Raw genomic sequence first — 25,760 nt, forward strand, 5'->3', positions numbered from 1 at the left:
GGAGAAAAAGGGAGAGAGAGGCATATACTGTTGTATTTGTTTATATGTGGCGGACCCTGCCACCTTTTTTTTTAGCTTCGACCTGTGTTCTTATGTTCCTCTCAGAACAGTTTGTTTTATTCAGCAATGGAAAAGTTTGTATTACTACCTCATTGATATTGTAGATATCAAAAATCTGATTTTGAATTTCTTCTACAAAAAGACATTGTGCTCTTTTAATGATGAACGAAGCAACTAATGCAATCCAGTGTTGTAAATAATAACCCAAAACAAAGTCATAGAATATTCCATAAATAACAGTGAGTGTCAGCCATATGAGATAATAAGAAAACCTCCGCAGATAAACTCATTAACACGCCTGTTCTCCCCATCCAGCCGCCCTCTGTATGTCTCAGATCAGTCTTGTGATGTTGGGAAGGCAGCGTGCAAAATAAAGATAATCAAAAAGTCCCTTCAGATGCATCAAACTAAATTAACGAGGCTGTTCTGAGAATGTGAGGAGAAACTTCAGATATCTGTGTTCAGATGAAGGGAGGAGAAGTCAGAAGTGTCAGAGAAGTAAAAACCAAAGTACTCTATTACTTCCCACCTCTGGATGCCGAGGTGATCGATCGACAAAATGAGCAACGGTTACATAATATATGAACCAAACTGATGATCTGCAGCCATTTTGTGTCTCTGCAGGGATGCTGTCGTATACAAAATGTGTCGCAGACGTATATTTTAGTTATTTGACTCGTCGTCCTGGAGTCAAACCTTGTCGCACACCTTCTTTAACGCTCCAGTCTGTTTTCTACCACTGAAGTCATTTGACATAATTCTGAAACCAGACCAGACATAAACCAGATGAGGCATTTTTAATATCTACATATTCTCACTCCTGTTTCAGCTTTGTTTACCACGCCGCCTCAGTGTGTTAGCATTCGTTGATTCGTACTAAACACGTACCAGCCGAGGATGATGGGAACCAGAATGGTTTTCTAGGAATCTGAGAAACACGAGAAACAGACTCAATCAATAGAACGAGTTTACCAGCGTCACGGCTGAGAGATGCACAATTATACTATTAATGATTACATTCAATCACTTACAAAGACTTATTGACATAATTATCATGTGCCAGAGTTTATTCCCGTAGGCACACGAAAGATTTATGTTAATATTTGTCTGCTAATTACTGCTTCACAGAATCTGGAACTCCACAGACGCTTCATCCGGAGCAGAAATGATCTCATGTGAAATGTCAGCGGGCAAAACCAGAAAACCACAAATGTTCGAGGAGGCATTCCAAGAACACCAACGACAACATCAGAGCTGTGATGGAAGCTAAAAGATTGTTCACAGACGTGTGTGGAGGTTGAATCTCGACTAATTTGTGAAGATGAAAAGGAATCGGCGAATGTGTTTTTTCCAAACCCTTTTCGATGAAGGAGGCTGTTTGTCTGAGTTTTTAGAGACGCGTGGTTCTCACAGGACAGCCACCCGACAGTGAGCTTATAGAACACGATGCGTGTCTGAAGCTTCAACTAACAAACTGTGTATAAAGTGGTCAAAAAGAGCACAACCGTAAACATCTACGGAAGTAAAATGACACATTATGATCCAGACATCAGATATACAAACACCGACATCAATACTTTTACTTTGCAGCAGTGCCGTTGTTTCAGACATTCTATCAGGCTGAAAGGTCACGTTCACTCTTTAGTTGTCTGCTTCATAGAGAAGAACATGAACTTGAAATGTTTGTAAGAGAGAAATCTGGTCGCCTGACTGCAGCTGAGAAGACAAACGTACCTATTTTGACACTCTTGACCTTCCGTAGTGTTCACATCAGGTGTAGCCAAAATAGCGTCAGTTGGTTAGCCAGTTAGCTAGACATATATACACAGGCGCCTCATTGAGCAGGTTGGTCCGTTGCTGCGATATGTCGACGTCGCTGCCATCTTGGATGTGGCAGCTCCTCCCTGTGAACTGATACAAGTCAAAATAGTGAACTTTATAAAGCTCCTTCTACAAAGTGCTATAAGTTAATGTCTCATTTACACATTCACACACGTACTTATTTATTTTACAAACAGATAAAAACCAAAAACAACGGCTGTAACGTTCTCTGATGATTATAAATGTTAACTACTCCTTATATGTTCAGTATACAGGTCAGTTATAATGTTTTTATGAGTGTTTGCAGCTGCTAATGTATGTAACACTGTTACTGTGATGATACATGACAGTTAAATATTGAATCTGTGTCTATAAAAACCAGATCCTGACATGTAAATGTGACGTCTGTCTTCCATACTGTCAACTTGTTGAAAGCAGGCTCACTGTCAGTTGCAGCTTCTTATCTTGATTTGCAGACTTTGTTAATTTGTTGTCTCCATGATTGTTATTATTGGTACTTAGATTATCAAAAATCACTGTATGTATAAAAACGGCGTTGGTGCTTTTTATTCCCACAGACGTCACATTTACATGTCAGGATCTGGTAATCTGATACATGTTTGACCTGTTGCCTGACACACTCCTCAGTGAATGACAATCATATCTGATCATCTCGTCTATTCTGGTCTGCAGTTCCTCTTTTCTGTGTGTGTGTGTGTGTGTATGTGTGTGTATGTGTGTGTGTGTGTGTGTCCCTCTGCTGTCCTCTGAGCCACTGTGAGGGGAGGAGGGCTGCTTCCTTCATCAGGAACACTTTTCTCTGAGGCTTCAAGTCTCCGTCTGATCTCTGAAAGAGCTCTTATTATAAAGAAAGTCTCTATCGTAGGCAATAAGCCATTCATTAGAGTTTGATCTGTTTTACAATGTTCCATTTTTATGCCTCACTCGATTTCTACACTCCTCCGAGCAACTTGAACATTCCTAGCAGACATTAAGCAGTTCTGTTAACCTTTTAAAGTCTGACACGTGATACGATTACCAGGAAATTTGAACGTTTTGACATCAATCATAAATAATATGTAACTTTAATTTGCATTCATGATTTTCTCTATTTATTCTATATGATGCATCCAGCTTTTATGACAAGTTATCTTGATCAGGCTTCCTTTTAATATTTTTTCACATTCATTCATTTAGGTTTTTGCTTATTTATCACTTGAACTATGTAATTCTATGTGTGTACAAAAATATACAGATAATAATGAAATAAATAACAACGTACAAGTCTCGTCTGTTTCCTTGTAATCAACACCTTGGTAGCCAAAAGAAGTATGCAAACCATTTCACGCAAACAGGGTAAGATATCAAATTTATAGCAGTGTACGGTAAGTCAGATGTGTGCAAATCAGTCGTGGACAGTCAGGTATTGTATTGAAGCTCTGTCAGCTTTAATCAACAGCCACAAGTCTGAAGTGTCACATCAGAACGAACAGAGAGCCGACGAAGATGGACGCAGTCCTGCTGCTCATCATGGCTGCATCAGGTCAGTAGTTCATTAGTTTTATAGATGTTTATATTCTTTTATTACAGTACAAAACCTTGTGGGGACCAAACTGTCATCAGAACTCTAAATTATAAATGATGTACCACATTTATATAATCCTTCTCCTTTGATTGACGCACAGACTGATGCAAACTGAATCCTCTGAATTTGATTTCCTTCACCCTGAAATATTTTGTGGTAATTTTGTGGTTGTGTTTTCCAGTCCAGCTTTGGTGTTTTTCATTTACAAACCATCACTGAGTTCCTCAATATTTCTCGATACTGAACTGACTTTTAAAACCAACAACAATAAACTACAATCTGTCAGAACATCTCAGACTCTGTACCTGCAAATATATATATATATATATATATATATATATATATATATATATATATATGTGGCAGACCCTGCCACCTCTCTATCTTCAAACAGTGTTCTAGGACCTTCTTTTTCCTCTGAGAACAGCTTGTTGACTCAGTGATGTAAAAGATAAATATTTTTGAGTTCGTATTATTACCTCATTAATATTGGACATATTAAAATTCTGAGTTTGAATTTCTTCTACAAAACTACATAGTACTCTTTAATGATCAGCCTCTGTGCATGAGACACACGCTCTACCACTTGAGTTACCGGAACGTCCCAGAGAACCACTGGTGAAATACATACCTATGTATTGTATTTCAGGTTGTCATGTGTTTTTAGACTAACATCTTCATCTGAATAGCAATTAAATGTTCTGCAGTAAAAGTCTGATTTTACAGAGTGAAATGTAATAGAGTAGAAATATAAAGTTCTTAAAGTGGCAACAGACATATGGGGCACCGATTGTAAAGCTGTGCATGCTAAAATAAACAGCAACTTTTCACCATATTTAGCACCAAACCACCTTTAAAAAACATGTCTGAATTTTAAAATGTGACTTTTGACCAGATTTACAGCAATATTTGTGAACTTTGTGATATTAACTTCTCTTGTAAAAATGTAATGTCAATGTTGAATCTAAAAAAAAAAATCTAAATCTAAATCTAAATGTTAAACATTAAATCTAAATGTTACATTTTAAATCAAAATCAAATGTTAAATATAAATCTAAATTTTAAATTTAAATCTAAAATTTAAATTTAAATCTAAATGTTAAGTGTTAAATTGAAATCTAAATGTTAAATGTTGAATCTAAATGTTAAAAATGAATATAAACGTTAAATATAGATATTTTAGATGTAGGTTTAGTGTTAACATTTACATTTAACATTTAGATTTGGATTTAACACTTAACATTTCGATTTAACATTTCTATTTATATTCAACATTTATGTTATGCATGTTAATATAATGTCAATGTTAAATCTAAATGTTAAATCTAAATATAAATGTTACATTCAAATCTAAATGTTAAATCTAAATATAAATGATACATTCAAATCTAAATGTTAAATCTAAATCTAAATGTTAATATAAATGTTAAATCTAAATCTAAATGTTAAATGCTAAATATAAATGTTAAATCTTATCTCATCTCTCATCTCATTATCTGCCGCTTATCCGTGAGGGTGGCTGGGATCTAACCGCTACATCCCCTCTTCTTCAAGGGGTCACAAGGGGGTTATTGGAGCCAATCCCAGTTATCTCTCTGGGTGAAGGCAGAGTACACCCTGGACGAGTCGCCAGCTCATCGCAGGGCCCTTACTGATGGCAGAGGTGCCAGCTGCACATTATAAGATATAAATGTTAAATGGAAATGTTAAGTGTTAAATTGAAATCTAAATGTTAAATGTTAAATCTAAATGTTAAAAATGAATATAAATGTTAAATATAAATATTTTAGATGTAGGTTTAGTGTTAACATTTACATATAACATTTAGATTTGGATTTAACACTAAACATTTCGATTTAACATTTATATATATATTTAACATTTATGTTATGTATGTTAATATAATGTCAATGTTAAATCTAAATGTTAAATCTAAATATAAATGTTACATTCAAATCTAAATGTTAAATCTAAATCTAATTGTTAATAAAAATGTCAAATCTAAATCTAAATGTTAAATGCTAAATATACATGTTAAATCTTATCTCATCTCTCATCTCATTATCTGCCGCTTATCCGTGAGGGTGGCGGGGATCTAACCTCTACATCCCCTCTTCTTCAAGGGGTCGCGAGGGGGTTATTGGAGCCAATCCCAGTTATCTCTCTGGGCGAAGGCAGGGTACACCCTGGACGAGTCGCCAGCTCATCGCAGGGCCCTTACTGATGGCAGAGGTGCCAGCTGCACATTATAAGATATAAATGTTAAATGGAAATATTAAGTGTTAAATCCAAATCTAAATGTTAAATGTAAATTTTAACTCTAAACCTACATCTCAAATATTCATATTTAACATTTAACATTTATATTCATATTTAACATTTATATTTAACATTTATATTCATATTTAACATTTAGATTTAAAATTTAGATTTGGATTTAACACTTAACATTTAGATTTAGATTTAAAATTTGATTTAGATTTAAAATTTAAAATTTAGATTTAATGTTTAACATTTAGATTTAGATTTTTTATTTAGATTCAACATTGACATAATATTTTTACAAGAGAAGTAAATATCACAAAGTTCACAAACATTGCTGTAAATCTGGTCCAAATCTAAAAGGTAACATTCTAAAATTCACATATGTTTTTTAAAGGTGGTTTGTGGCGAAAAGCTTCTGTTTATTTTATCATGCGCAACTTTACAACCGGCACCTCATACAGACAGCCCCAACCCTGTCACTAGTTTCTGTACAGTACTTAAGTAAATGACTTTGTTACATTCCACAAGTGATTTTACTGACAGACAACGACACATCTGAAATTGCAATGTTACAAAGTCAAGATGTATCATAGAAGTCATATTTCATTCAATCAGTGTGCATGTGTGTCACTACAGGGCTGAGTGCCGTCTCATCACAGGTCCGCCATCAGTACCATTTTGTTTATGACCTGAGGAACATGACTGAAGCTCAGAAGTACTGCCGAGAAAGATACACTGACCTGGCAACTATAGACAACATGGAGGAAGTGAAGATCCTGAAAGACATGGCAGCTACGAGCCAAGTGAGTTCACTGATGTCTTTCTTTAATCTCAAAGCCTTTTTTGACAATCGTGTAAATGACACACATGTAGACCGTTTTGCACTTCCACATTGGTGTAAATTCAATAGACACATTTTGAAGTAACATTTTGAGGGTCTGTACTTGTACTTGAGTATTTCCATTTAATGCCACTCTGTACTTCTACTCTACTACTTCTCAGAAAGACATTGTAAGCAGCACTTAATCTTGTGTCTGATGAAGGTGCAGCTTGAATTTTAACTACTTGAAATGTACCCATAGACGTACAGACATGACAGATCTCTACTGATACTACACAGAACACAAATGTGTTTGCAAGAAAGCGAAAACTAGTGGAGATACGAAGTTTTGCAAATACATTTTCTTCTTTCTAAAAAAAAACTTCCTGTTATAAATTGGATTACTGTCACAATTCAGCAACAACTATTTAGATGATCACATGTTGTAAATGATCCTCAGTGTCTCTTGGATGTTCAGGACACATTTTAACACAGTCTACTTGAATAAATGAGCGAGTGGTGAGGTTCAGAATACAAATACAGAGAATCACTGTGGGATTTTTCAAAGTGCCATGAAAGTTTCAACGTGAATTCTTTTCAAGAAAGTCCATGACAGGAAGTAGAAGGTCCTCTGTGAGTTGGTATGGAATGACACTCATGTTAATGTTTTTTGAGTGTATATTGAGTGTAATGCTTTATTATAAACTTGTAGCTAAAGAAAATTAATTAAATGTTGCTTTCAGTATTTCTGGATCGGGCTGTATGATGATGTGAACAGCTGGAGGTGGTCACTGTCAGACAGCAACTTCTACAAAGACGGGGAGGCCGAGTTCAGATCATGGGAGACTGGAAAACCAGACAACTATGGGAGTGGAGAGCACTGCACAGGGATGACTGATGGTGGACAATGGAGTGATATTGATTGTAAAGCTCGCTTTAGGTCGGTCTGCATGGATGTCAGAGGTGAGAATATCAAGTAGTGGAGTTTAAACATACCAGTTCAGTTTGGTGAGCTCTCTCTCATTATTTGGGCCGATACAGGATCAGTCAGTCAAACTTTATTCACAGCACCTTCCATCAAACATGCTTCAGTCTCTGAGTCACTCAGATGGAGACGTGGCCGCAATTCAGCTGTTTCAGATAATAAAACTCAGATCTGGCAACTCACCCCACATGAAAGTAACTGAGTACATATACTCTATTACTACGGTACTTTATTTACTACGTATGTAACTTTATAACTCAGAGGAAAAATTATGTTTTTGAATCGAATTCATTTACTCAACATCTGTAGTTACATGTTACTGTTAGGATCAATATGTATATTAAAAAACATATGAAGCTTATGAAATACAACACGTTGTTATATATTGAACTAGTTCCCAACCTTTGAGTTTCTTTCTACTGGTGTCCTCTAACACAAAGCTCTGTCTACTGGAGCTTCTTGTCATGTTTCACATGTTCATGTGTTGTTAGTTCCACCAAAGAAACATTTTCCCACTGAACTTCTCACATGGTGACGTCCAAAGAAGTCAAATGATCAATGTTTTATGTAAAGTTAATATTGGAGGAAAGTTAAAGAAAAGAAAAGCTGAAAACAGATTTGTGCATCAGAAGGTTTTTCTTTTCTTTCCTCTCCCATCAACCATGTGACGACCCCTCAGATGTATCTGGTGACCCTTCAGAGGGCCGTATGTTTGTGTTTCATACATCTGAGAACATATTCACATGTAGGAAACATAATGTGTGAATCTATTAGATGTAGATTGTAAGGATGCGATCATTAATGTGGAGAGACGGTGAAGAAATACTCAGTAACATTTATTAAGATGATCATGTCTTCCATTTTTATTTTACGAAGTCATTAATTCAGTGGATTTATAATGCTGTGAATTCTGCCACAGACACGATGTGGATGGTAAACTGTATGTTATAGTTCCTCTGCACAGCTCTGTGCTCTGTTTTCAGGGCCGATTGTGACGTTTGTCTACATCACAACTCTCATGACCTGGACTGAGGCCCAGAGCTACTGCAGAAAACACTACACAGACCTGGCCAGTGTGAGGAACGCAGCAGAGAACCAGAAGGTAGATGATGTGATACCTGCAGGTGCAGCCTGGATCGGCCTTTTCAGAGACTCCTGGAAGTGGTCGGATGGAAGTTTCTCCTCATTTAGGTACTGGGCTCCAGGTCAACCTGATAACTATGGTGGGAAAGAGGGTTGTGTGTCGGCAGACTTGGGCGGAGATGGAAAATGGTGGGACTCTCCCTGTGACAACAAGAGACCGTTCATTTGCTACAGTGAGTGTTAACTTTTGATTCCACTAGTAATTTAGCATCAAATCAATAATAATGTAACAAAAACAATGTCAATATTCATATGAACATATTTTCTTCACAGTCCCGCTGACTACAAAGCAAGTGATCAAAGTGCGTCTGGTGAGAGAGGACTCCTCTCTGGATCTCAACGACCCTGCTGTGATGGAACAAATGTTGAAGGAGGTAAATCGTGTTGTACCTTTTTTTAATTTTATACACAAACAGAACAAATTTTAAGTAAAATCAGACTTTATTGATCCCCCGAGGGAAAAACTCAGCAGAACAAGAAACAGTGTGAAGAGGCAGGAAACAGATCAACATGACTTAAGCTGAGCATCGTGTAAGAAGCTGTGCACGTACAGATGTGCAGGATCAAAGAGTGTCGTTGTGCCACTCTGCAGGCCGACTGAGGCAGAACTGTGACTCGTTCAGAGTCGACGCTCAGCACAAACTTTACTATCAGTTTTAAAAAAGCCAGAGCCTTTACAACAGAAGAGAGAGGAGGAGAAAGTCAGAAAGGTCAACAGGCCAACAGGTCGACGCCATCTTAGGGAACAGAACATGTGAATGTATAAATGTGATGCAGAGCTCCTAAAATAGAGGAAAATATAAAGAACATGCAGAATGTAAAATCTCTCTGTGAGTGATGATGCTGAGGAGTTTTTATCAGGTCCAACAGAGGCTGGAGGACCAGGGGGTGAAAGGAGACGTCAAACTGAGCTGGAGGAAGCAGGCAGATGGAAAGGTCTTCCACAAGGAGGAGGAGGAGGAGACAAAGAAGAAGAAGAGGACCCGTCGCAAGAGGGACGAGTTTTAAAGGGGCACTACGTAGTTTTGGAGAAGAAATTCAAACTCATCATTTTAATGATTACAACATTAATGAGGTAATAATACGAACTCTGAAATATTTATCTTTTCCATCAGTGAATCAACAAGCTGTTCTCAGAGGAGAAGAAGGTCCCAGAACACTGTTTAAAGCTAGAGAGGTGGCAGGGTCCGCCACATATAAACAGAGTAAAACAGTATAAACTGTGTTTTCCTTTAAGGTCATTTTGTTTATTCAGTTTATTCGGTCAAAAAACAAAGAAAGTTTGTTTATTGAGTTTGTTGAGGCAGAAAATAAAATCAGCCAATGAAGACCTTTCTCTGCTCATTAACATTTCTTCACCAAAACTACAGAATGCTCCTTTAACGTTGAATTTCTGTGATTCTTCCTCAAAGTCCTCATGTAATGTGTCAGAATAGACCTGCAACATGTGGATGAATTGATCAGTCACATTAAATATTTTGATCATCAGTTAATCCTTTTAGTTATTTGTCGAGTAAACAAACCAAATATTCTCTGGTTCTAGCTTCTTAAATGTGACGATCTGATGGTTTTTTTTTTTCATACATGATCATAAACTTATTAGATCTTTGTGTTTCAGACTGTTGGTCGATTATAACAAGACATTTAAAGTGATCTCATTGGGCAGTGGGAACTTAAAACAGACTTTATTCACTCTATGAAATACTGTGTGATTAGATAATATACTGTGTTTAGATAAAATACTGTGACTGAGGAAACTGCAGTGAAAAAAACATTAAAAAGACGAACTTTAAAGTCTTTGTTTATTTCAGCATTGAAGTGAGGCGGGCACATGTGATTGGCTGACAGATGACGAGGGCGGTGACATCACCACTGTCAATGAAATGTGAAGAATGACAGAATGAAATAAAGTGTGTCCTTACAAAAAGTGTGAAATTAAATAAAGTTTCTTATGAAATGAAAATAATATATATAATTTAATGATAATTACTCTGTTTATTTGTATATTTCTGTAATTTTTTTGTTGTTTTAAAACAAGTTCCCACCTACTTGAAAAAGCTTAGCTCAAAACATTTGTAGGCTTTTCCAATAAATATGAGCTTAAAAACAACATTTTCTTTTTTCCATAGACATACATTAGGGGTGTAACGGTTCTGAACCGAAACCGAAAACCTCAGTTCAAAGGATTCAGATTCAGAAACTCATTCTAACTTCCAGAACCTCGGTTCATCCCCGAACCCCCCCCCCCCCCCCCCGCCCAAATAGTGGGTTTGGTGAACCGTTACACCCCTAATATACATGGACGCCTCATTGAGCGGGTTGGTCCGTTGCTGCGATATGTCGACGTCGCTGCCATCTTGGATGTGGCAGCTCCGCCCCGTGAACTGATACAAGTCAATATAGTAAACTTTATAAAGCTCCTTCTACAAAGTGCTATGAGTTAATGTCTCATTTACACATTCACACACGTACGGATATATTCAGGAAACAGAGAGGAACCAAAAACATCTGTAACGTTCTCTGATGAATATAAACGTTAACTACTCCTCATATGTTCAGTATACAGATCAGTTATAATGTTTTTATGAGTGTTTACAGCTGCTAATGTATGTAACACTGTTACTGTGATGATACATGACAGTTAAATATTGAATCTGTGTCTATAAAAACCAGATCCTGACATGTAAATGTGACGTCTGTCTTCCATACTGTCAACTTATTGAAAGCAGGCTCACTGTCAGTTGCAGCTTCTTATCTTGATTTGCAGACTTTGTTAATTTGTTGTCTCCATGATTGTTATTATTGGTACTTAGATTATCAAAAATCACTGTATTTATGAAAACGGCGTTGGTGCTTTTTATTCCCACAGACGTCATATTTACATGTCAGGATCTGGTAATCTGATACATGTTTGACCTGTTGCCTGACACGCTCCTCAGTGAATGACAATCATATCTGATCATCTCGTCTATTCTGGTCTGCAGTTCCTCTTTTCTGTGTGTGTGTTTGTGTGTGTGTGTGTGTGTGTGTGTGTGTGTGTGTGTGTGTGTGTGAGAGTGTGTATGTGTGAGGGAACTTATTTATCACTTGAACTGTGTAATTCTACTCCTGTACACTTTAAGGAGTTAATACTTAGTACTTCTTACTCTCCAGAGTTAATTGCATGCTGATGACTGTCAGCCACCTGTGACAGTGTCCAACAATGCATTGTGTGCTGACATATTTGGTGTATAAATGAACAAAAATGTGTACTAACTTTACTCCACTACTTGAAATGAGTTTAAGAATACATTGTGTGCTGATGTTTTATGCTGCTTGCCACTTCTGCCTCTGTTCTGCCTCAAGAACTTGTTTCGACCCAGTCTTCCAGGAACAATAGGACGTTCAACACTGTTTACTGTTAACGTGTTGTTCTGGATGGTTTCCTCGCATCAACACTTTGGTAGCCAAATGAAGTATGCAAACCATGTCCTGCACACAGGTTAAATGTGTAGAGGTGTACTGTACGTCAGATGTTTACCGCTACTCAAAATAGCACTAATTATGTGTGCAAATCAGTCATGGACAGTCAGGTATTGTATTGAAGCTCTGTCAGCTTTAATCAACAGCCACAAGTCTGAAGTGTCACATCAGAACGAACAGAGAGCCGACGAAGATGGACGCAGTCCTGCTGCTCATCATGGCTGCATCAGGTCAGTAGTTCATTAGTTTCATAGATGTTCATATTTTTTTATTACAGTACAAAACCTTGTGGGGACCAAACTGTCATCAGAATATCAGAAAATTATAAATGGTGCACCACATTTATATAATCCTTCTCCTTTGATTGACGCACAGACTAATGCAAACTGAATTCTCTGAATTTGATTTCTTTCACCCTGAAATATTTTGTGGTAACGCTGCAGCTCGTAAAATCTTCAGCTTTCTGTTTTTTCCGGTCCATGTTTGGTGTTTTTCATTTACAAACCATCACTGAGTTCCTCAATATTTCTCGATGCTGAACTGACTTTTAAAACCAACAACAATAAACTACAATCTGTCTGAATAAAGCAGGAACTGATCACAGCTCTCATTTATTCTTAAAAATACAATTAGGGATGATTCAATGAGAATGTTCTCAGACTCTGTACCTGCACTCATTAATATATATATATATATATATATATATATATATATATATCTATATATATATATATATATCTATATATATATATATATATATATATATATATATATATATATATAATTTATATTAATGAGTGTGTGTGTGTGTGTGTGTGTGTACATATATATGTGTATATATACAGTATATATATTTATACACACACAGTTTATACACCGATGAGACAAAACTTTGTGACGGGATCTTTAAATCTCCAGACTATAAAAATGTGGATCTCTTTTTCCAGTAAAACCACAAATGTTTAATCAGATCAATTGAAAAATAAAGTATCAGAATCCATTAAAGGAGCATTCTGTAGTTTTGGTGAAAAATGTTAGTGAGCAGAGAAAGATCTTCATTGGCTGATTTAATATTGTACATATTCAAATTCTGAGTTTGAATTTCTTCTCCAAAACTACGTAGTTTAATGATCAGCCTCTGTGCAAGAGACACATGCTCTACCACCTGAGTTACCAGGACGTCCCAGAGAACCACTGGTGTAATATAAAACTATTTATTGTGTTTCAGGAGGGCCGCTGTAGCTCAGCAGGTAGAGCAGGTCGGCTAGTGATCGGATGGTCGCTGGTCCAAATCCTGGCTCCCCTGGGCTAAGCTGAGCTGCATGTCAGAGTGTCCTTGAGCAAGATACTAAACCCCAAAATTGCTCCTGATGTGAGGTTGGCATCTTGCATGGCAGCCTCTGCCATCAGTGATGGCCCTGCAATGAGCTGGAGACTAGGCGAGGTTGTACCCTGCCCTCGCCCATAGACAGCTGGGATTGGCTCCAGCAAAAACACCCCTGACCCCATTAACAGGGATAAAGCGGTTATAGACCATGATGTATTTCAGGCTGTCATGTGTTTTTAGACTAAAATCTTCATCTGAATAACAATTTAATGCAGTAAAAGTCAAATTATAGGGTGAAATGTAATGGAGTAGTAGAAAAATAAAGTTACATCAACAGAAATACTCCAAATTGTCCTTAAAGTGGCACTTTATCCCTGTTTATGGGGGGTTGCCCCCAATCCCGGCTGTCTTTGGGTGAGGGCGGGGTACACTCTGGATAGGTTGCCAGCTCATCAAAGGGTTTCGATTGAAGTTGCTCATATAAGAAAATAGCAACTTTTTGCCACATTTAGCAACAAACCACCTTTAAAAAACATATGTGAATTTTAAAATGTTACTTTTGACCAGATTTACAGCAATATTTGTGAACTTTGTGATATATACTTAAAAAAATAATGTCAATGTTAAATCTAAATCTAAATGTTAAATCTAAACGTTGAATATAAATATAAACGTTAAACATGAATATAAATGTTAAATTTAAATATAAATGTTAAACATGAATATAAATATAAAATATTTATATATAACATTTATATTTAAATTGAACATTTATATTTATATTTAACATTTAGATTTAGACTTAACATTAAGATTGAACTTTTATATTTATATTTAACATTTAGATTTAAATTTAACATTGACATTTAGATTTAACATTTAGATTTAGACTTAACATTAAGATTTAACTTTTATTAGATTTAACAATTACATTTAACATTTAGATTTAGATTTAACATTGACATTATATTTTACAAGAGAAGTAAATATAACAAAGTTCACAAATATTGCTGTAAATCTGGTCAAAAGTAACATTTTAAAATTCACACATTTTTTTTAAAGGAGTCATCACCCGGAAATCGCAATTTCTCTCGTTAAATCATGCATATTGGTGTTGGACCTCTGTTGAAACTTGCCTGAAAAGCTGGAGTTTGAAAGTGGCTTATTTTTTTCGCTATTTTTTTTCACAATAGTGCGCGTTCCTAAAGCACGAGATTTTGACTCTGCTCCTGTGGTGACGTTACCACAGGAGGCTACTTGCATATGCATCGGCTCACAGCCGTCCTCAGCCAGAGTGAGCACGCCGAATCTGCTTATTTCTCTGTCATTTTCACGCCATACATCGTGACCGCCAGCATTAAAACTCAGGTCTTACATGTAAAACACGAGTGTGAAAAGTAAGACGGAAAAAAAAAGAATTTACCATTCAGAGACATCCTGCTGTAAACGTGTCTCTTCCACCGTCTCTGCCTCTTCACTCTCCCGTTCGGTTTCCGACTCTGGCTCGTACATAAATGCCTGAATTCCATAATGTTTGTCATTTAGTGTGTGCGCCATGACAGGGGGCTGTTTATGTTGTGGAGTCTGTGTGCATGCAGGCTCGCCCCCCATTCCGGCTCTGTCCTTCCTGCGGCCAATCAACGCGCGCCTCATTACATATTAATACAATGCACATCCGGACCGGTCAAAACCTCACGCATAATCTCGCGTGAGAAAGTCGCGGTATGAAAAAATGTCAGAACAAGCTCTATGTTTGATTTAAAAAAAAAAAAATTTCTAATAAGTTTTAAGAATTGATCCAAAGCGATCCAAGAGGGACTGGATATGTAAAAAACCAGGTGATGACTCCTTTAAAGGTGGTTTGCTGCTAAATTGATTTTATCATGCGCAACTTTACAACCGGCACCCCATACAGACAGCCCCAACGCTGTCACTAGTTTAGTACAGTACTTAAGTAAATGACTTTGTTACATTCCACCAATGATTTTACTGACAGAGACAATAACACATCTGAAAAGCGACGTTACAAAATTAAGATGTATCATAGAAGTCATGTTTCACGGAAATGTAATCAGTGTGCATGTGTGTCACTACAGGGCTGAGTGCCGTCTCATCACAGGTCCGTCATCAGTACCATTTTGTTTATGACCTGAGGAACATGACTGAAGCTCAGAAGTACTGCCGAGAAAGATACACTGACCTGGCAACTATAGACAACATGGAGGAAGTGAAGATCCTGAAAGACATGGCAGCTACGAGCCAAGTGAGTTCAATGATGTCTTCCTTTAATCTCAAAGCCATTTTTGACAATCATGTAAATGACACACAGGTTGAAAGTGTTGCACTTCCACATTGGTGTAAATTCAGGAGAAACATTTTGAAGTAACATTTTGAGGTACTGTACTTGTACTTCAGTATTTCCATTTAATGCCACTCTGTACTTCTACTCCACTACTTCTCAGAAAGACATTGAAAGCAGCACTTAATCTTGTGTCTGATGAAGGTGCAGCTTGAATTTTAACTACGTGCAACAACTATTTAAAGGATCACATGTTGTAGTTGATCCTCAGTGTCTCTTGGATGTTCAGGACACATTTTAACACAGTCTGCTTAAATAAATGAGCGAGTGGTGAGGTTCAGAATACAAATACAGAGAATCACTGTAGGATTTTTCAAAGTGCCATGAAAGTTTCAACGTGAATTCTTTTCAAGAAAGTCCATGACAGGAAGTGGAAGGTCTCAGAAGGACATTGTAAGCAGCACTTAATTTTGTGTCTGATGAAGGTGCAGCTTAAATTTCAACTACTTGAAATGTACCCATAGACAGGGGTGGAAAGAGTACCAAAAAATCTACTCAAGTAAAAGTACTGTTACCTTGATGAAATTTTACTTAAGTAAAAGTAAAAGTACTGGTGTAAAAATCTAATTAAGTAAAAGTAAAAAGTAGGTCATTTAAAAATGTACCCAGAGTAAAAGTTACTTTGTTACTTCTTGGGGGGCAAATCTGTCCCCATGCAATAAAATAAGTACAAAAACATACACAGAGCTCAAACTCACTTTTTTATTAACAAAAACACATAGATCACAGATAAATCTAGATCAGTGGTTCCCAACCTTTTTTCCTTGAAGCCCCCCTTGCCTGTGTCCAAGACAAGCCAGGCCCCCCCAACCCGCATGCACTAAAAGAATAAAGTGGTTAATTACAAACTTTTATTTGCAAAAATAAACAACAGCTATATTCTCCTAGTTTTACAATGTATATAGATACATTTCTTCCTTTTTGTGTCATCAGGTGTATCACACACAAACACACACACACACACACACACACGGCCAGAAAAGGCCTACCAGAGAGCAGAAAAGGCCTATCTCATAGGGGTGTTGGTAATAAATAGCTTAATGAATTTAAATGTGGACCAAGAAATATGTTTCAATTTGGATTATAGAGAGTTGTGATTGAGTGTGTTACTGGGATTTTATGCAGTCCAGGGTATAATTGGCCATTTTGACTATTTTTGATTTTACCATTATATTTCACCTTATCAAACTATTTACCTTGCCTTGTTTGGTGTCATTATTTCAGCACAACTTCACATGTGTGACTGTACAGTTATTTTTTCATTTTGACACACATATCTCAACTCTCTCACCGTCACTGTCGGTCCCTCCACAACTTCCCCTTGTCCCACAGCAACCAAATCACGTATCTTGCCATGTAATTTTGTGATTGACTGGTGTGGTGCCTTTTTCCATCAACAGGAACGTGTTTTTTTGCTCTCAAACTTTTCTTGCTTGCTGACACTTTCGTGAGAGAAGTCCATTTTGACCGTCTCTTCCTGCACCAAACGGGCAGCAAACGCGCAGCAAACGTGACGGTAATGTTAACGAAAAAGCGTGCCGTACATTATTTATCATAACTCCGGTTTAACTTGGCCTGTCAACACAATTTAAAAACTGGTACACAGCTTGAAGGCTGCTCCAACACATAAGTCGGACCGAGACTCACTGAGGCTCCGTCTTGCTGCTACGTCATCTTAAATAGGTCACGTGATTTTGACGTGCCGGCGCGTCAATCGACCTCAGAGGGTTGCACAAATAGAACTTTAACCTCAGAACCGACAAAGTCGTGCGCCCCCCCTGCGATCTCTGGGGACCCCAGGTTGGGAACCACTGATCTAGATTACATTTCCTCCTTAATTACTCAATGAAGTTGCTATTTAGTTTGAACAGAAGCTGGTTTTCAGGACTCTGCTTGCTTGGGTTTTTTCTGGTTACAGGGTTCGCTTCCGTGCTGCCATTAAGTCAGTGTAGACTTTAATCTTTGATTCCTCTGTGAACAAAAAACAAAAAAACATCATCATATAAATCATCAATACCACATTTTCATTAAACATAAAGTTAAAATATTTTTTATATTAATAGATTAATTCATATTTTTCAAAGTGTCATGTAGAAAGAGTAGACTATGTCATGGATGGGTCACTGGCAGACTTTAGGTGTGGTCTCAGATCACCTGGTTTTATCCTGCATATACGATTACTGAATGAAAAACATTCACCAATATATCAATCAATTAATAAATCAATCAATCTTTATCTATATAGCGCCAAATCACAAAAACAGTCATCTCAAGGCACTTTACACATAGAGCAGGTCTGGACCTTACTCTTTAAAGAGACCCAATATTAGAACAACACCAGAAGATTTTTTATTAGCCAAAACGTAATAACTTTTTGGTGCATTTTTCAATGTGTTAATACACTCATAAGCAATTTTCAATGCATATCATGGCAATATTAGCATAATTCTGTGTGAAATTAAGGAACGAGTCAAATTTGATTGTTTAAAATGAGGCTTGCTAGCTTACTACCAAGTTAGCTAATGTTAACTAGCACTATAATGCTGACTGCTAACACTGACGTTAGCATAGCATGATTGAGTACATTTATTAATTGCATGGATCCATGATTAATTGCATGTAACGTTATTTAGCTTCAGGTGAGGTTATCTTACCTGTACATTCTTGCGCAGGTTGGAAGCAGAGTTTGTAGGTGGATAGCTGCGTCTCTTTCGGCATACAACGTTTAACGTTACATTTCGTGATGAAATTGTTGTCATTCGAGGACTTGAACTCAAAGAAGTCCTTTAAGTATGGCCATGGATTGGCTTCACGTTCTCCGTGCGTGTCCCGAATTCGACCCTTCTCCATCGATACACTTGTCTCCATCGATACACTCGTCCCCATCCGCCTCCATCATCTTTTAGCTAGCTCCTCTGTGGCAATAACATCTTGACATTTCTGACCTTCTGGCGCTGCAGTTGTCCAGACCCAATCAGATGGACAGTTACTGCCACGCAGACGCGGTGCAAGTTCATCTATTTTTCTTTTTTTTAACTATGTAACGGAAGCTATTTAAAATGTAACAAAGTAAATTACTTCCAACAACATGTACTTAAGTAAAAGTAAATTACTGATTTTAAAAATTACTCAAAAAAGTACAAGTACACAAAAACTACTCAATTACAGTAACGAAAGTAAATGTAACTCATTACTTTCCACTCCTGCCCATAGACGTACAGACGGGACAGAACTCCACTGATACTACACAAAACCAACATTTGTTTGCAAGAAAGTGAAATCTAGAGGAGATACAAAGATGAATTGGATTACTGTCACAATACAAATACAGAGAGTCACCATAGGTTTTGCAAAGTGCCATGAAAGTTTCAACGTGAATTCTTTTCAAGAAAGTCCATGACAGGAAGTGGAAGGTCCTCTGTTAGTTGGCATGGAATGACAAACATGTTGATGTTTTTTCAGTGTATATTGAGTGTAATGCTTTATAATAAACTTGTAGCTAAAGAAACATAAATTAAAATGTTGCTTTCAGTTTTTCTGGATCGGGCTGTGTGATGATGACCGGAAAAGCTGGAAGTGGTCACTGTCAGACACCAGCTTCTACAGATACGGGGAGACCGAGTTCAGAAAGTGGATGCCTGGACAACCAGCCCACTATGACCATGGACAGCACTGCACAGGGGTGAATGATGATGGACTATGGAACGACCATAGTTGTAAAGCTCGCTATAAGTCTGTCTGCATGGATGTCAGAGGTAAGAAAATCAAGTAGTAAAGTTTAAAACATACCAGTTCAGTTTGCTGAGCTCTCTCTCATTATTTGGGCCGATACAGGATCAGTCAGTCAGACTTTATTCACAGCACCTTCCATCAAACACGCTTCAGTCTCTGAGTCACTCAGATGGAGACGTGGCCGCAATTCAGCTGTTTCAGATGATAAAACTCAGATCTGGCAACTCACCCCACATGAAAGTAACTGAGTACATATACTCTATTACTATGGTACTTTATTTACTACATATGTAACTTTATAACTCCACTGGATCTCAGAGGAAAAATTATGTTTTTGAATCGACTTCATTTACTCAACAGCTCTAGTTATGTGTTACTGTTCAGATCAATATGTATATTAAAAAACACATGTGAAGCTTATAAAATACAACGCGTTGCTATCAGGGATGGGTACCTTTCACATTTGAACCGATACGGTACCGATACTCGGTACCAGCGAATCGGTACCGGTATATATCGGTACCTGTTTTTGGTACTTTTTTGCGTATATGTGTGGTAATTAAAGCTATTTTGAATATAAAAAAATAGTCAAAACTTCTGAATTTTTAATACTTGTTGAAGTGTCTATCCATGGTCACATTATGCTTGATTTTTGATGATCTAAGTACTAATAATAACAATTATGCCGACAAAAAATTAACAAAGTCTGCAAATCAAGATAAGAAACTGCAGCAGCAGTGAACCTGCTTTCTTTTTTCAGCAGAATAGAAATATACTCCATGAAGAACATTATAACATATGATATTGTATAAAATAACATTTAATTACAGTTAAAAAAGAGTAAAGTTGCAGTGGGCTACTTTTATAAATATGCACCATATATAGTTTTAATTATCATTATTATTATTATTATTAGTAGTAGTAGTAGTATTTTTCTGCATATTCTTGACTTTGAATGGGAGCATCTGTAACGCTGCAGTTTCTCGTCGGGCATCAATGAAGTATTTCTGATTCTGACTCATATATTATGAAGTCAGTTATTTAAACTTAAATTTAATTAAACAAGTTGACAGTATGGTAGACAGATGTCACATTTACATGTCTGGATCTGGTTATTATAGACACAGATTCAATATTTAACTGTCATGTATCATCACAGTAACAGCGTTACATACATTAGCAGCTATAAACACTCGTAAAAACATTATAAAAATACATATTGTGGTTTGGTGCAGACTTGTAGACTGAACATATAAGAAGTAGTTAATGTTTATTATCATCAAAGAACGTTACGTTGTTTTTGGTTCGTATCTGTTTCCTGAATATATCCGTAGGTGTGTGAATGTGTAAATGAGAGGCATTAACTTATGGCACTTTGTAGAAGTGAGCTTTAGCCTCCTGACTACCAGGAAAAAAAATATTGTCCAATCACATTTTTTTTTAAATTCCCCAATCTTTGTGAGGTAATTAGAAGACTGAAAACATTTTCTTTGAAAAAAAAGCTTTTATTTTTGCGATATCATATGTCCATGTTACGACCCTCTAGTAACAGTCCACTACAGTGGACATTGGAATGCCATGTGAAACTGAACCTTGATGGCAACCAAGGTGCTTCTGAGAATGACTCCCTTTCTTTTCATTTGAAAAAACAGAACAAAATGGAGGAAATAACTACAAATGTCCACTACAGAGGACATTTTTAAACACTTAAATACTATGCTAAAATACAGTTAAAAAAATTCAGACAATGTTTTAATGTGTTGTTAAGAGACTTATATAGAATATGCCAACAACATTTCAAGCCAAAATTTGCTCAATAAAAAGTATTATGTGCTTACTTTTCCCCTTCCCATAAAATGTGCTTGCCATTTTCCTAAATGAGGAAGAGAAAGGTACCAAAGCCCCACCCCTTCACATTTGGTATCATTGAAAAGCCCTAAATGTCCTCTGTAGATAGCAAAAGGAGTTAATTTAGTAGTATAAAGTGGGTGGGAGATATTCAGGTTTAGAAATGTCCTCCACAGAGGACAAATTTGAACTACTGGTAGTCAGGAGGTTAAAAAGTTCTATTCATTGACTCGTATTAGTTCACGGGGCTGAGCTGCCTCCTCCAATATGGCGGCGATGTTGACGTACGGTCCAGCGCTCAATGAGGCGTCTATGTATATATGTCTATGGTGCGACCCACAGCTGGGGAGTTTCAAAACCAGGAAACAGCTGATCACAGCAGTCAGTCCATCACTTCATCCGTGGACGTCAAGATGAGCAACTGGACAGCCGCTGACAGCTCTGTCTACTGGAGCTTCTTGTCATGTTTCACATGTTCATGTGTTGTTAGTTTCAGCAAAGAAACATTTTCCCACTAAACTTCTCACATGGTGACGTCCAAAGAAGTCAAATGATCAATGTTTTATGTAAAAGTAAATATTGGAGGAAAGTTAAAGAAAAGAAAAGCTGAAAACAGATTTATGTATCGGAAGGTTTTTCTTTTCTTTCCTCTCCCATCAACCATGTGACGACCCCTCAGATGTATCTGGCGACCCTTGTTACGACCAGGGCCTAGGGGAAACCCTGGTGCAACAAGAGTGTGAGACTCCCCTCCTCCCATCCTCCAAACACCACCAGCAGCGAGCATTTTTTAACATAGTTTATTCAAAACAAACATATTTTCGACAATCATGCATGCTGGCAGTCTGGGTCAATGGAGGAGAGTCCATAGGAACTGGGAGGAGCCGGCCTTTAAACCCATGGCTCCAGGAAAGCAGCCAATCAGCTCCACAGGGCAACCTACAATCAGACACACCTGCAACCAATCTCACACACTCATACTCACACAGGTAAAAGAGGGATATTAAAAACAGACAACTAGAAACATTTATGACCCTCTAGGGTCGTAACAGATGTAGATTTTAAGGATGTGATTATTAATATGGAGAGACGGTGTAGAAATACTCAGTAACATTTATTAAGATGATCATGTCTTCCATTTTTATTTTACAAATTCATTAATTCAGTGGATTTATAATGCTGTGAATTCTGCCACAGACACGACGTGGATGGTAAACTGTATGTTATAGCTCCTCTGCACAGCTCTGTGCTCTGTTTTCAGGGCTGAATGTGAAGTTTGTCTACATCGCAACTGACATGACCTGGACTGAGGCCCAGAGCTACTGCAGAAAACACCACACAGACCTGGCCAGTGTGAGGAACGCAGCAGAGAACCAGAAGGTAGATGATGTGATACCTGCAGAACAATCAGCCTGGATCGGCCTTTTCAGGGACTCCTGGAAGTGGTCGGATGGAAGTTTCTCCTCATTTAGGTACTGGGCTCCAGGTGAACCTAATAACGTTGGTGGGAATCAGGCTTGTGTGGTGGCAGGCTTGGGTGGAGATGGAAAATGGTCAGACGATTCCTGTGACAACAAGAAACCGTTCGTTTGCTACAGTGAGTGTTAACTGTTGATTACACTAGTATTTATATTTGGAGTTTGTTTTAATTTAGCATCAAATTAATGAGAATGTAACAAAAAAAACCTCAAAACATAAAGTCATGGACAGAAAATAAAATGTAAACTCTCCTGATGTGTAAAGTTATCAGACAGATGACACAGATGGAGGATAGAAGCACAGTTTCACTGTCAGTGTTCAAACTGATGAATGTCAATATTCATATGAACATATTTTTTATTTTTTAGCTACGATTTCAAAGCACATAATCAAAGTGCGTCTGGTGAGAGAGGACTCTTCTCTGGATCTCAACGACCCTGCTGTGATGGAACAAATGTTGAAGGAGGTAAATCATGTTGGACCTTTTTTTTTTTAAATTTTATACACAAACAACAAATTCAAATAGAATCAGAACTCAGCAGAACAAGAAACAGTGTGAAGAGGCAGGAAACAGATCAACATGACATGAGCTGAGCATCGTGTAGGAAGCTGTGCACGTACAGATGTGCAGGATTAAAGAGTGTCGTTGTGCCACTGCAGGCCGACTGAGGCAGAACTGTGACTCGTTCAGAGTCGACGCTCAGCACAAACTTTACTATCAGTTTTAGAAAAGCCAGAGCCTTTACAACAGAAGAGAGAGGAGGAGAAAGTCAGAAAGGTCAACAGGCCAACAGGTCGACGCCATCTTAGGGAACAGAACATGTGAATGTATAAATGTGATGCAGAGCTCCTAAAATAGTGGAAAATATAAAGAACATGCAGAATGTAAAATCTCTCTGTGAGTGATGATGCTGAGGAGTTTTTATCAGGTCCAACAGAGGCTGGAGGACCAGGGGGTGAAAGGAGATGTCAAACTGAGCTGGAGGAAGCAGGCAGATGGAAAGGTCTTCCACAAGGAGGAGGAGGAGGAGACAAAGAAGAAGAAGACCCGTCGCAAGAGGGACGAGTTTTAAAGGGGCACTACGTAGTTTTGGAGAAGGAATTCAAACTCATAATTTTAATGTTTACAATATTAATGAGGCAATAATATAAACATCAGGGAATCAACAAGCTGTTCTCAGAGGAGAAGAAGGTCCCAGAACAGTGTTTGAAGCTAGAGAGGTGGCAGGGTCCGCCACATATAACAGAGTCAAACAGTATAAACTGTGTTTTCCTTTAAGATCAGTTTGTTTATTCAGTCATGAAAACAAAGAGAGTTTGTTTATTTATTTTGTTGAGGCAGAAAATAAAATCAGCCAATGAAGATCTTTCTCTGCTCATTAACATTTCTTCACCAAAACTACAGAATGCTCCTTTAATGTTGAATTTCTGTGATTCTTCCTCAGTATCCTCATGTCATGTGTCAGAATAGACCTGCAACATGTGGATGAATTGATCATTCACATTAAATATTTTGATCATCAGTTAATCCTTTTAGTTATTTGTCGAGTAAACAAACCAAATATTCTCTGGTTCTAGCTTCTTAAATGTGACGATCTGATCTTTTCTTTTCATATCTGATCATAAACTTATTAGATCTTTGTGTTTCAGACTGTTGGTCGATTATAACAAGACATTTAAAGTGATCTCATTGGGCTGTGGGAACTTAAAACAGACTTTATTCACTCTATGAAATACTGTGTGATTAGATAAAATACTGTGTTTAGGTAAAATACTGTGTGTTTAGATAAAATACTGTGTTTAGATAAAATACTGTGATTAGATAAAATACTGTGTGTTTAGATAAAATACTGTGTTTAGGTAAAATACTGTGTGATTAGATAAAATACTGTGTTTAGATAAAATACTGTGATTAGGTAAAATACTGTGTGATTAGATAAAATACTGTGTGATTAGATAAAATACTGTGTTTAGATAAAATACTGTGTGTTTAGGTAAAATACTGTGTGATTAGAGAAAATACTGTGTTTGGATAAATGACTGCAGGTTAGATGAGATGAGAGTTGACTGGAGGAAACTGCAGTGAAGAAAACATTAAAAAGATGAACTTTAAAGTCTTTGTTTATTTCAGCGTTGAAGTGAGGCGGGCACATGTGATTGGCTGACAGATGACGGGGGCGGTGACATCACCACTGTCAATGAAATGTGAAGAATGACAGAATGAAATAAAGTGTGTCCTTATAAAAAGTGTGAAATTAAATAAAGTCTCTTATGAAATGAAAATAATATCCAGTTTATGTTTTTATGAACGTAATGATAAATTAACAATTTAAGGCAAAAGCTCAACAATAATGAAGCTTCCGGTGAGAGTTTATAGAGCCTCCACAAAGGCTGGCTGGTCATAATGTGTTTAACTTCACATTTAGGCTTTAAAGAATAGGATTTGGTCTGATTTTACTTTTGCTTTAGTGTGCTTGTCATGCAGTTCATAATGTTAAGATACAAACAAAGACACTCCAAGGCAAGTTTATTTGTAATGCACAATTCAGACACAAGGCAACTCAAAGTGCTTTACAGGCACACACAAATTAAATGAAAAGACAAAAAACATTTCTATTAAAAAACATTAAAAACTGCATTAAAAAGACAAAAAAACAAGTAAAAACATCAAGAAACAAACATTAAAACAAGTAGGCTAAAATAGCAAAGCTTTAAAAGAAACAAGACTATAGAATTAAAGTCACAATGCAGTTCTTGTGACTTGAATTGCGTCAGTTAAAAGCAGTGGCAAAAAGAAATGTTTTTAGTCTTGATTTAAAAGACTCCAGCTAACTGCACCAGCTGCCTCCGTCTGCCGGAGCAGGCAAGACAATC

At 37.2% G+C, this 25,760-nt stretch overlaps 3 protein-coding genes across 3 annotated transcripts; all 3 read left to right on the plus strand.

Annotated features, from left to right (window-relative positions):
- Positions 1 to 3,291: 3,291 nt before the first annotated feature.
- On the plus strand, positions 3,292 to 7,531 carry LOC115595937 (C-type lectin domain family 10 member A-like). The gene is made up of 3 exons (XM_030440785.1): positions 3,292 to 3,424; positions 6,368 to 6,534; positions 7,295 to 7,531. The coding sequence occupies exons 1-3, from the start codon at positions 3,388 to 3,390 to the stop codon at positions 7,529 to 7,531; spliced, it is 441 nt and encodes a 146-aa protein (XP_030296645.1). The 5' UTR covers positions 3,292 to 3,387.
- Positions 7,532 to 8,526: 995 nt separating this feature from the next.
- Positions 8,527 to 9,775, plus strand: LOC115595603 (C-type lectin LmsL-like). The gene is made up of 3 exons (XM_030440264.1): positions 8,527 to 8,852; positions 8,953 to 9,053; positions 9,541 to 9,775. The coding sequence occupies exons 1-3, from the start codon at positions 8,555 to 8,557 to the stop codon at positions 9,685 to 9,687; spliced, it is 546 nt and encodes a 181-aa protein (XP_030296124.1). The 5' UTR covers positions 8,527 to 8,554; the 3' UTR covers positions 9,688 to 9,775.
- Positions 9,776 to 12,165: 2,390 nt separating this feature from the next.
- On the plus strand, positions 12,166 to 24,023 carry LOC115595601 (C-type mannose receptor 2-like). The gene is made up of 6 exons (XM_030440262.1): positions 12,166 to 12,371; positions 15,565 to 15,731; positions 19,360 to 19,582; positions 22,669 to 23,004; positions 23,255 to 23,352; positions 23,816 to 24,023. The coding sequence occupies exons 1-6, from the start codon at positions 12,335 to 12,337 to the stop codon at positions 23,957 to 23,959; spliced, it is 1,005 nt and encodes a 334-aa protein (XP_030296122.1). The 5' UTR covers positions 12,166 to 12,334; the 3' UTR covers positions 23,960 to 24,023.
- Positions 24,024 to 25,760: the final 1,737 nt, after the last annotated feature.

Source organism: Sparus aurata, chromosome 14 (assembly GCF_900880675.1).
Source record: "Sparus aurata chromosome 14, fSpaAur1.1, whole genome shotgun sequence".
Taxonomy (NCBI): Eukaryota; Metazoa; Chordata; class Actinopteri; order Spariformes; family Sparidae; genus Sparus; species Sparus aurata.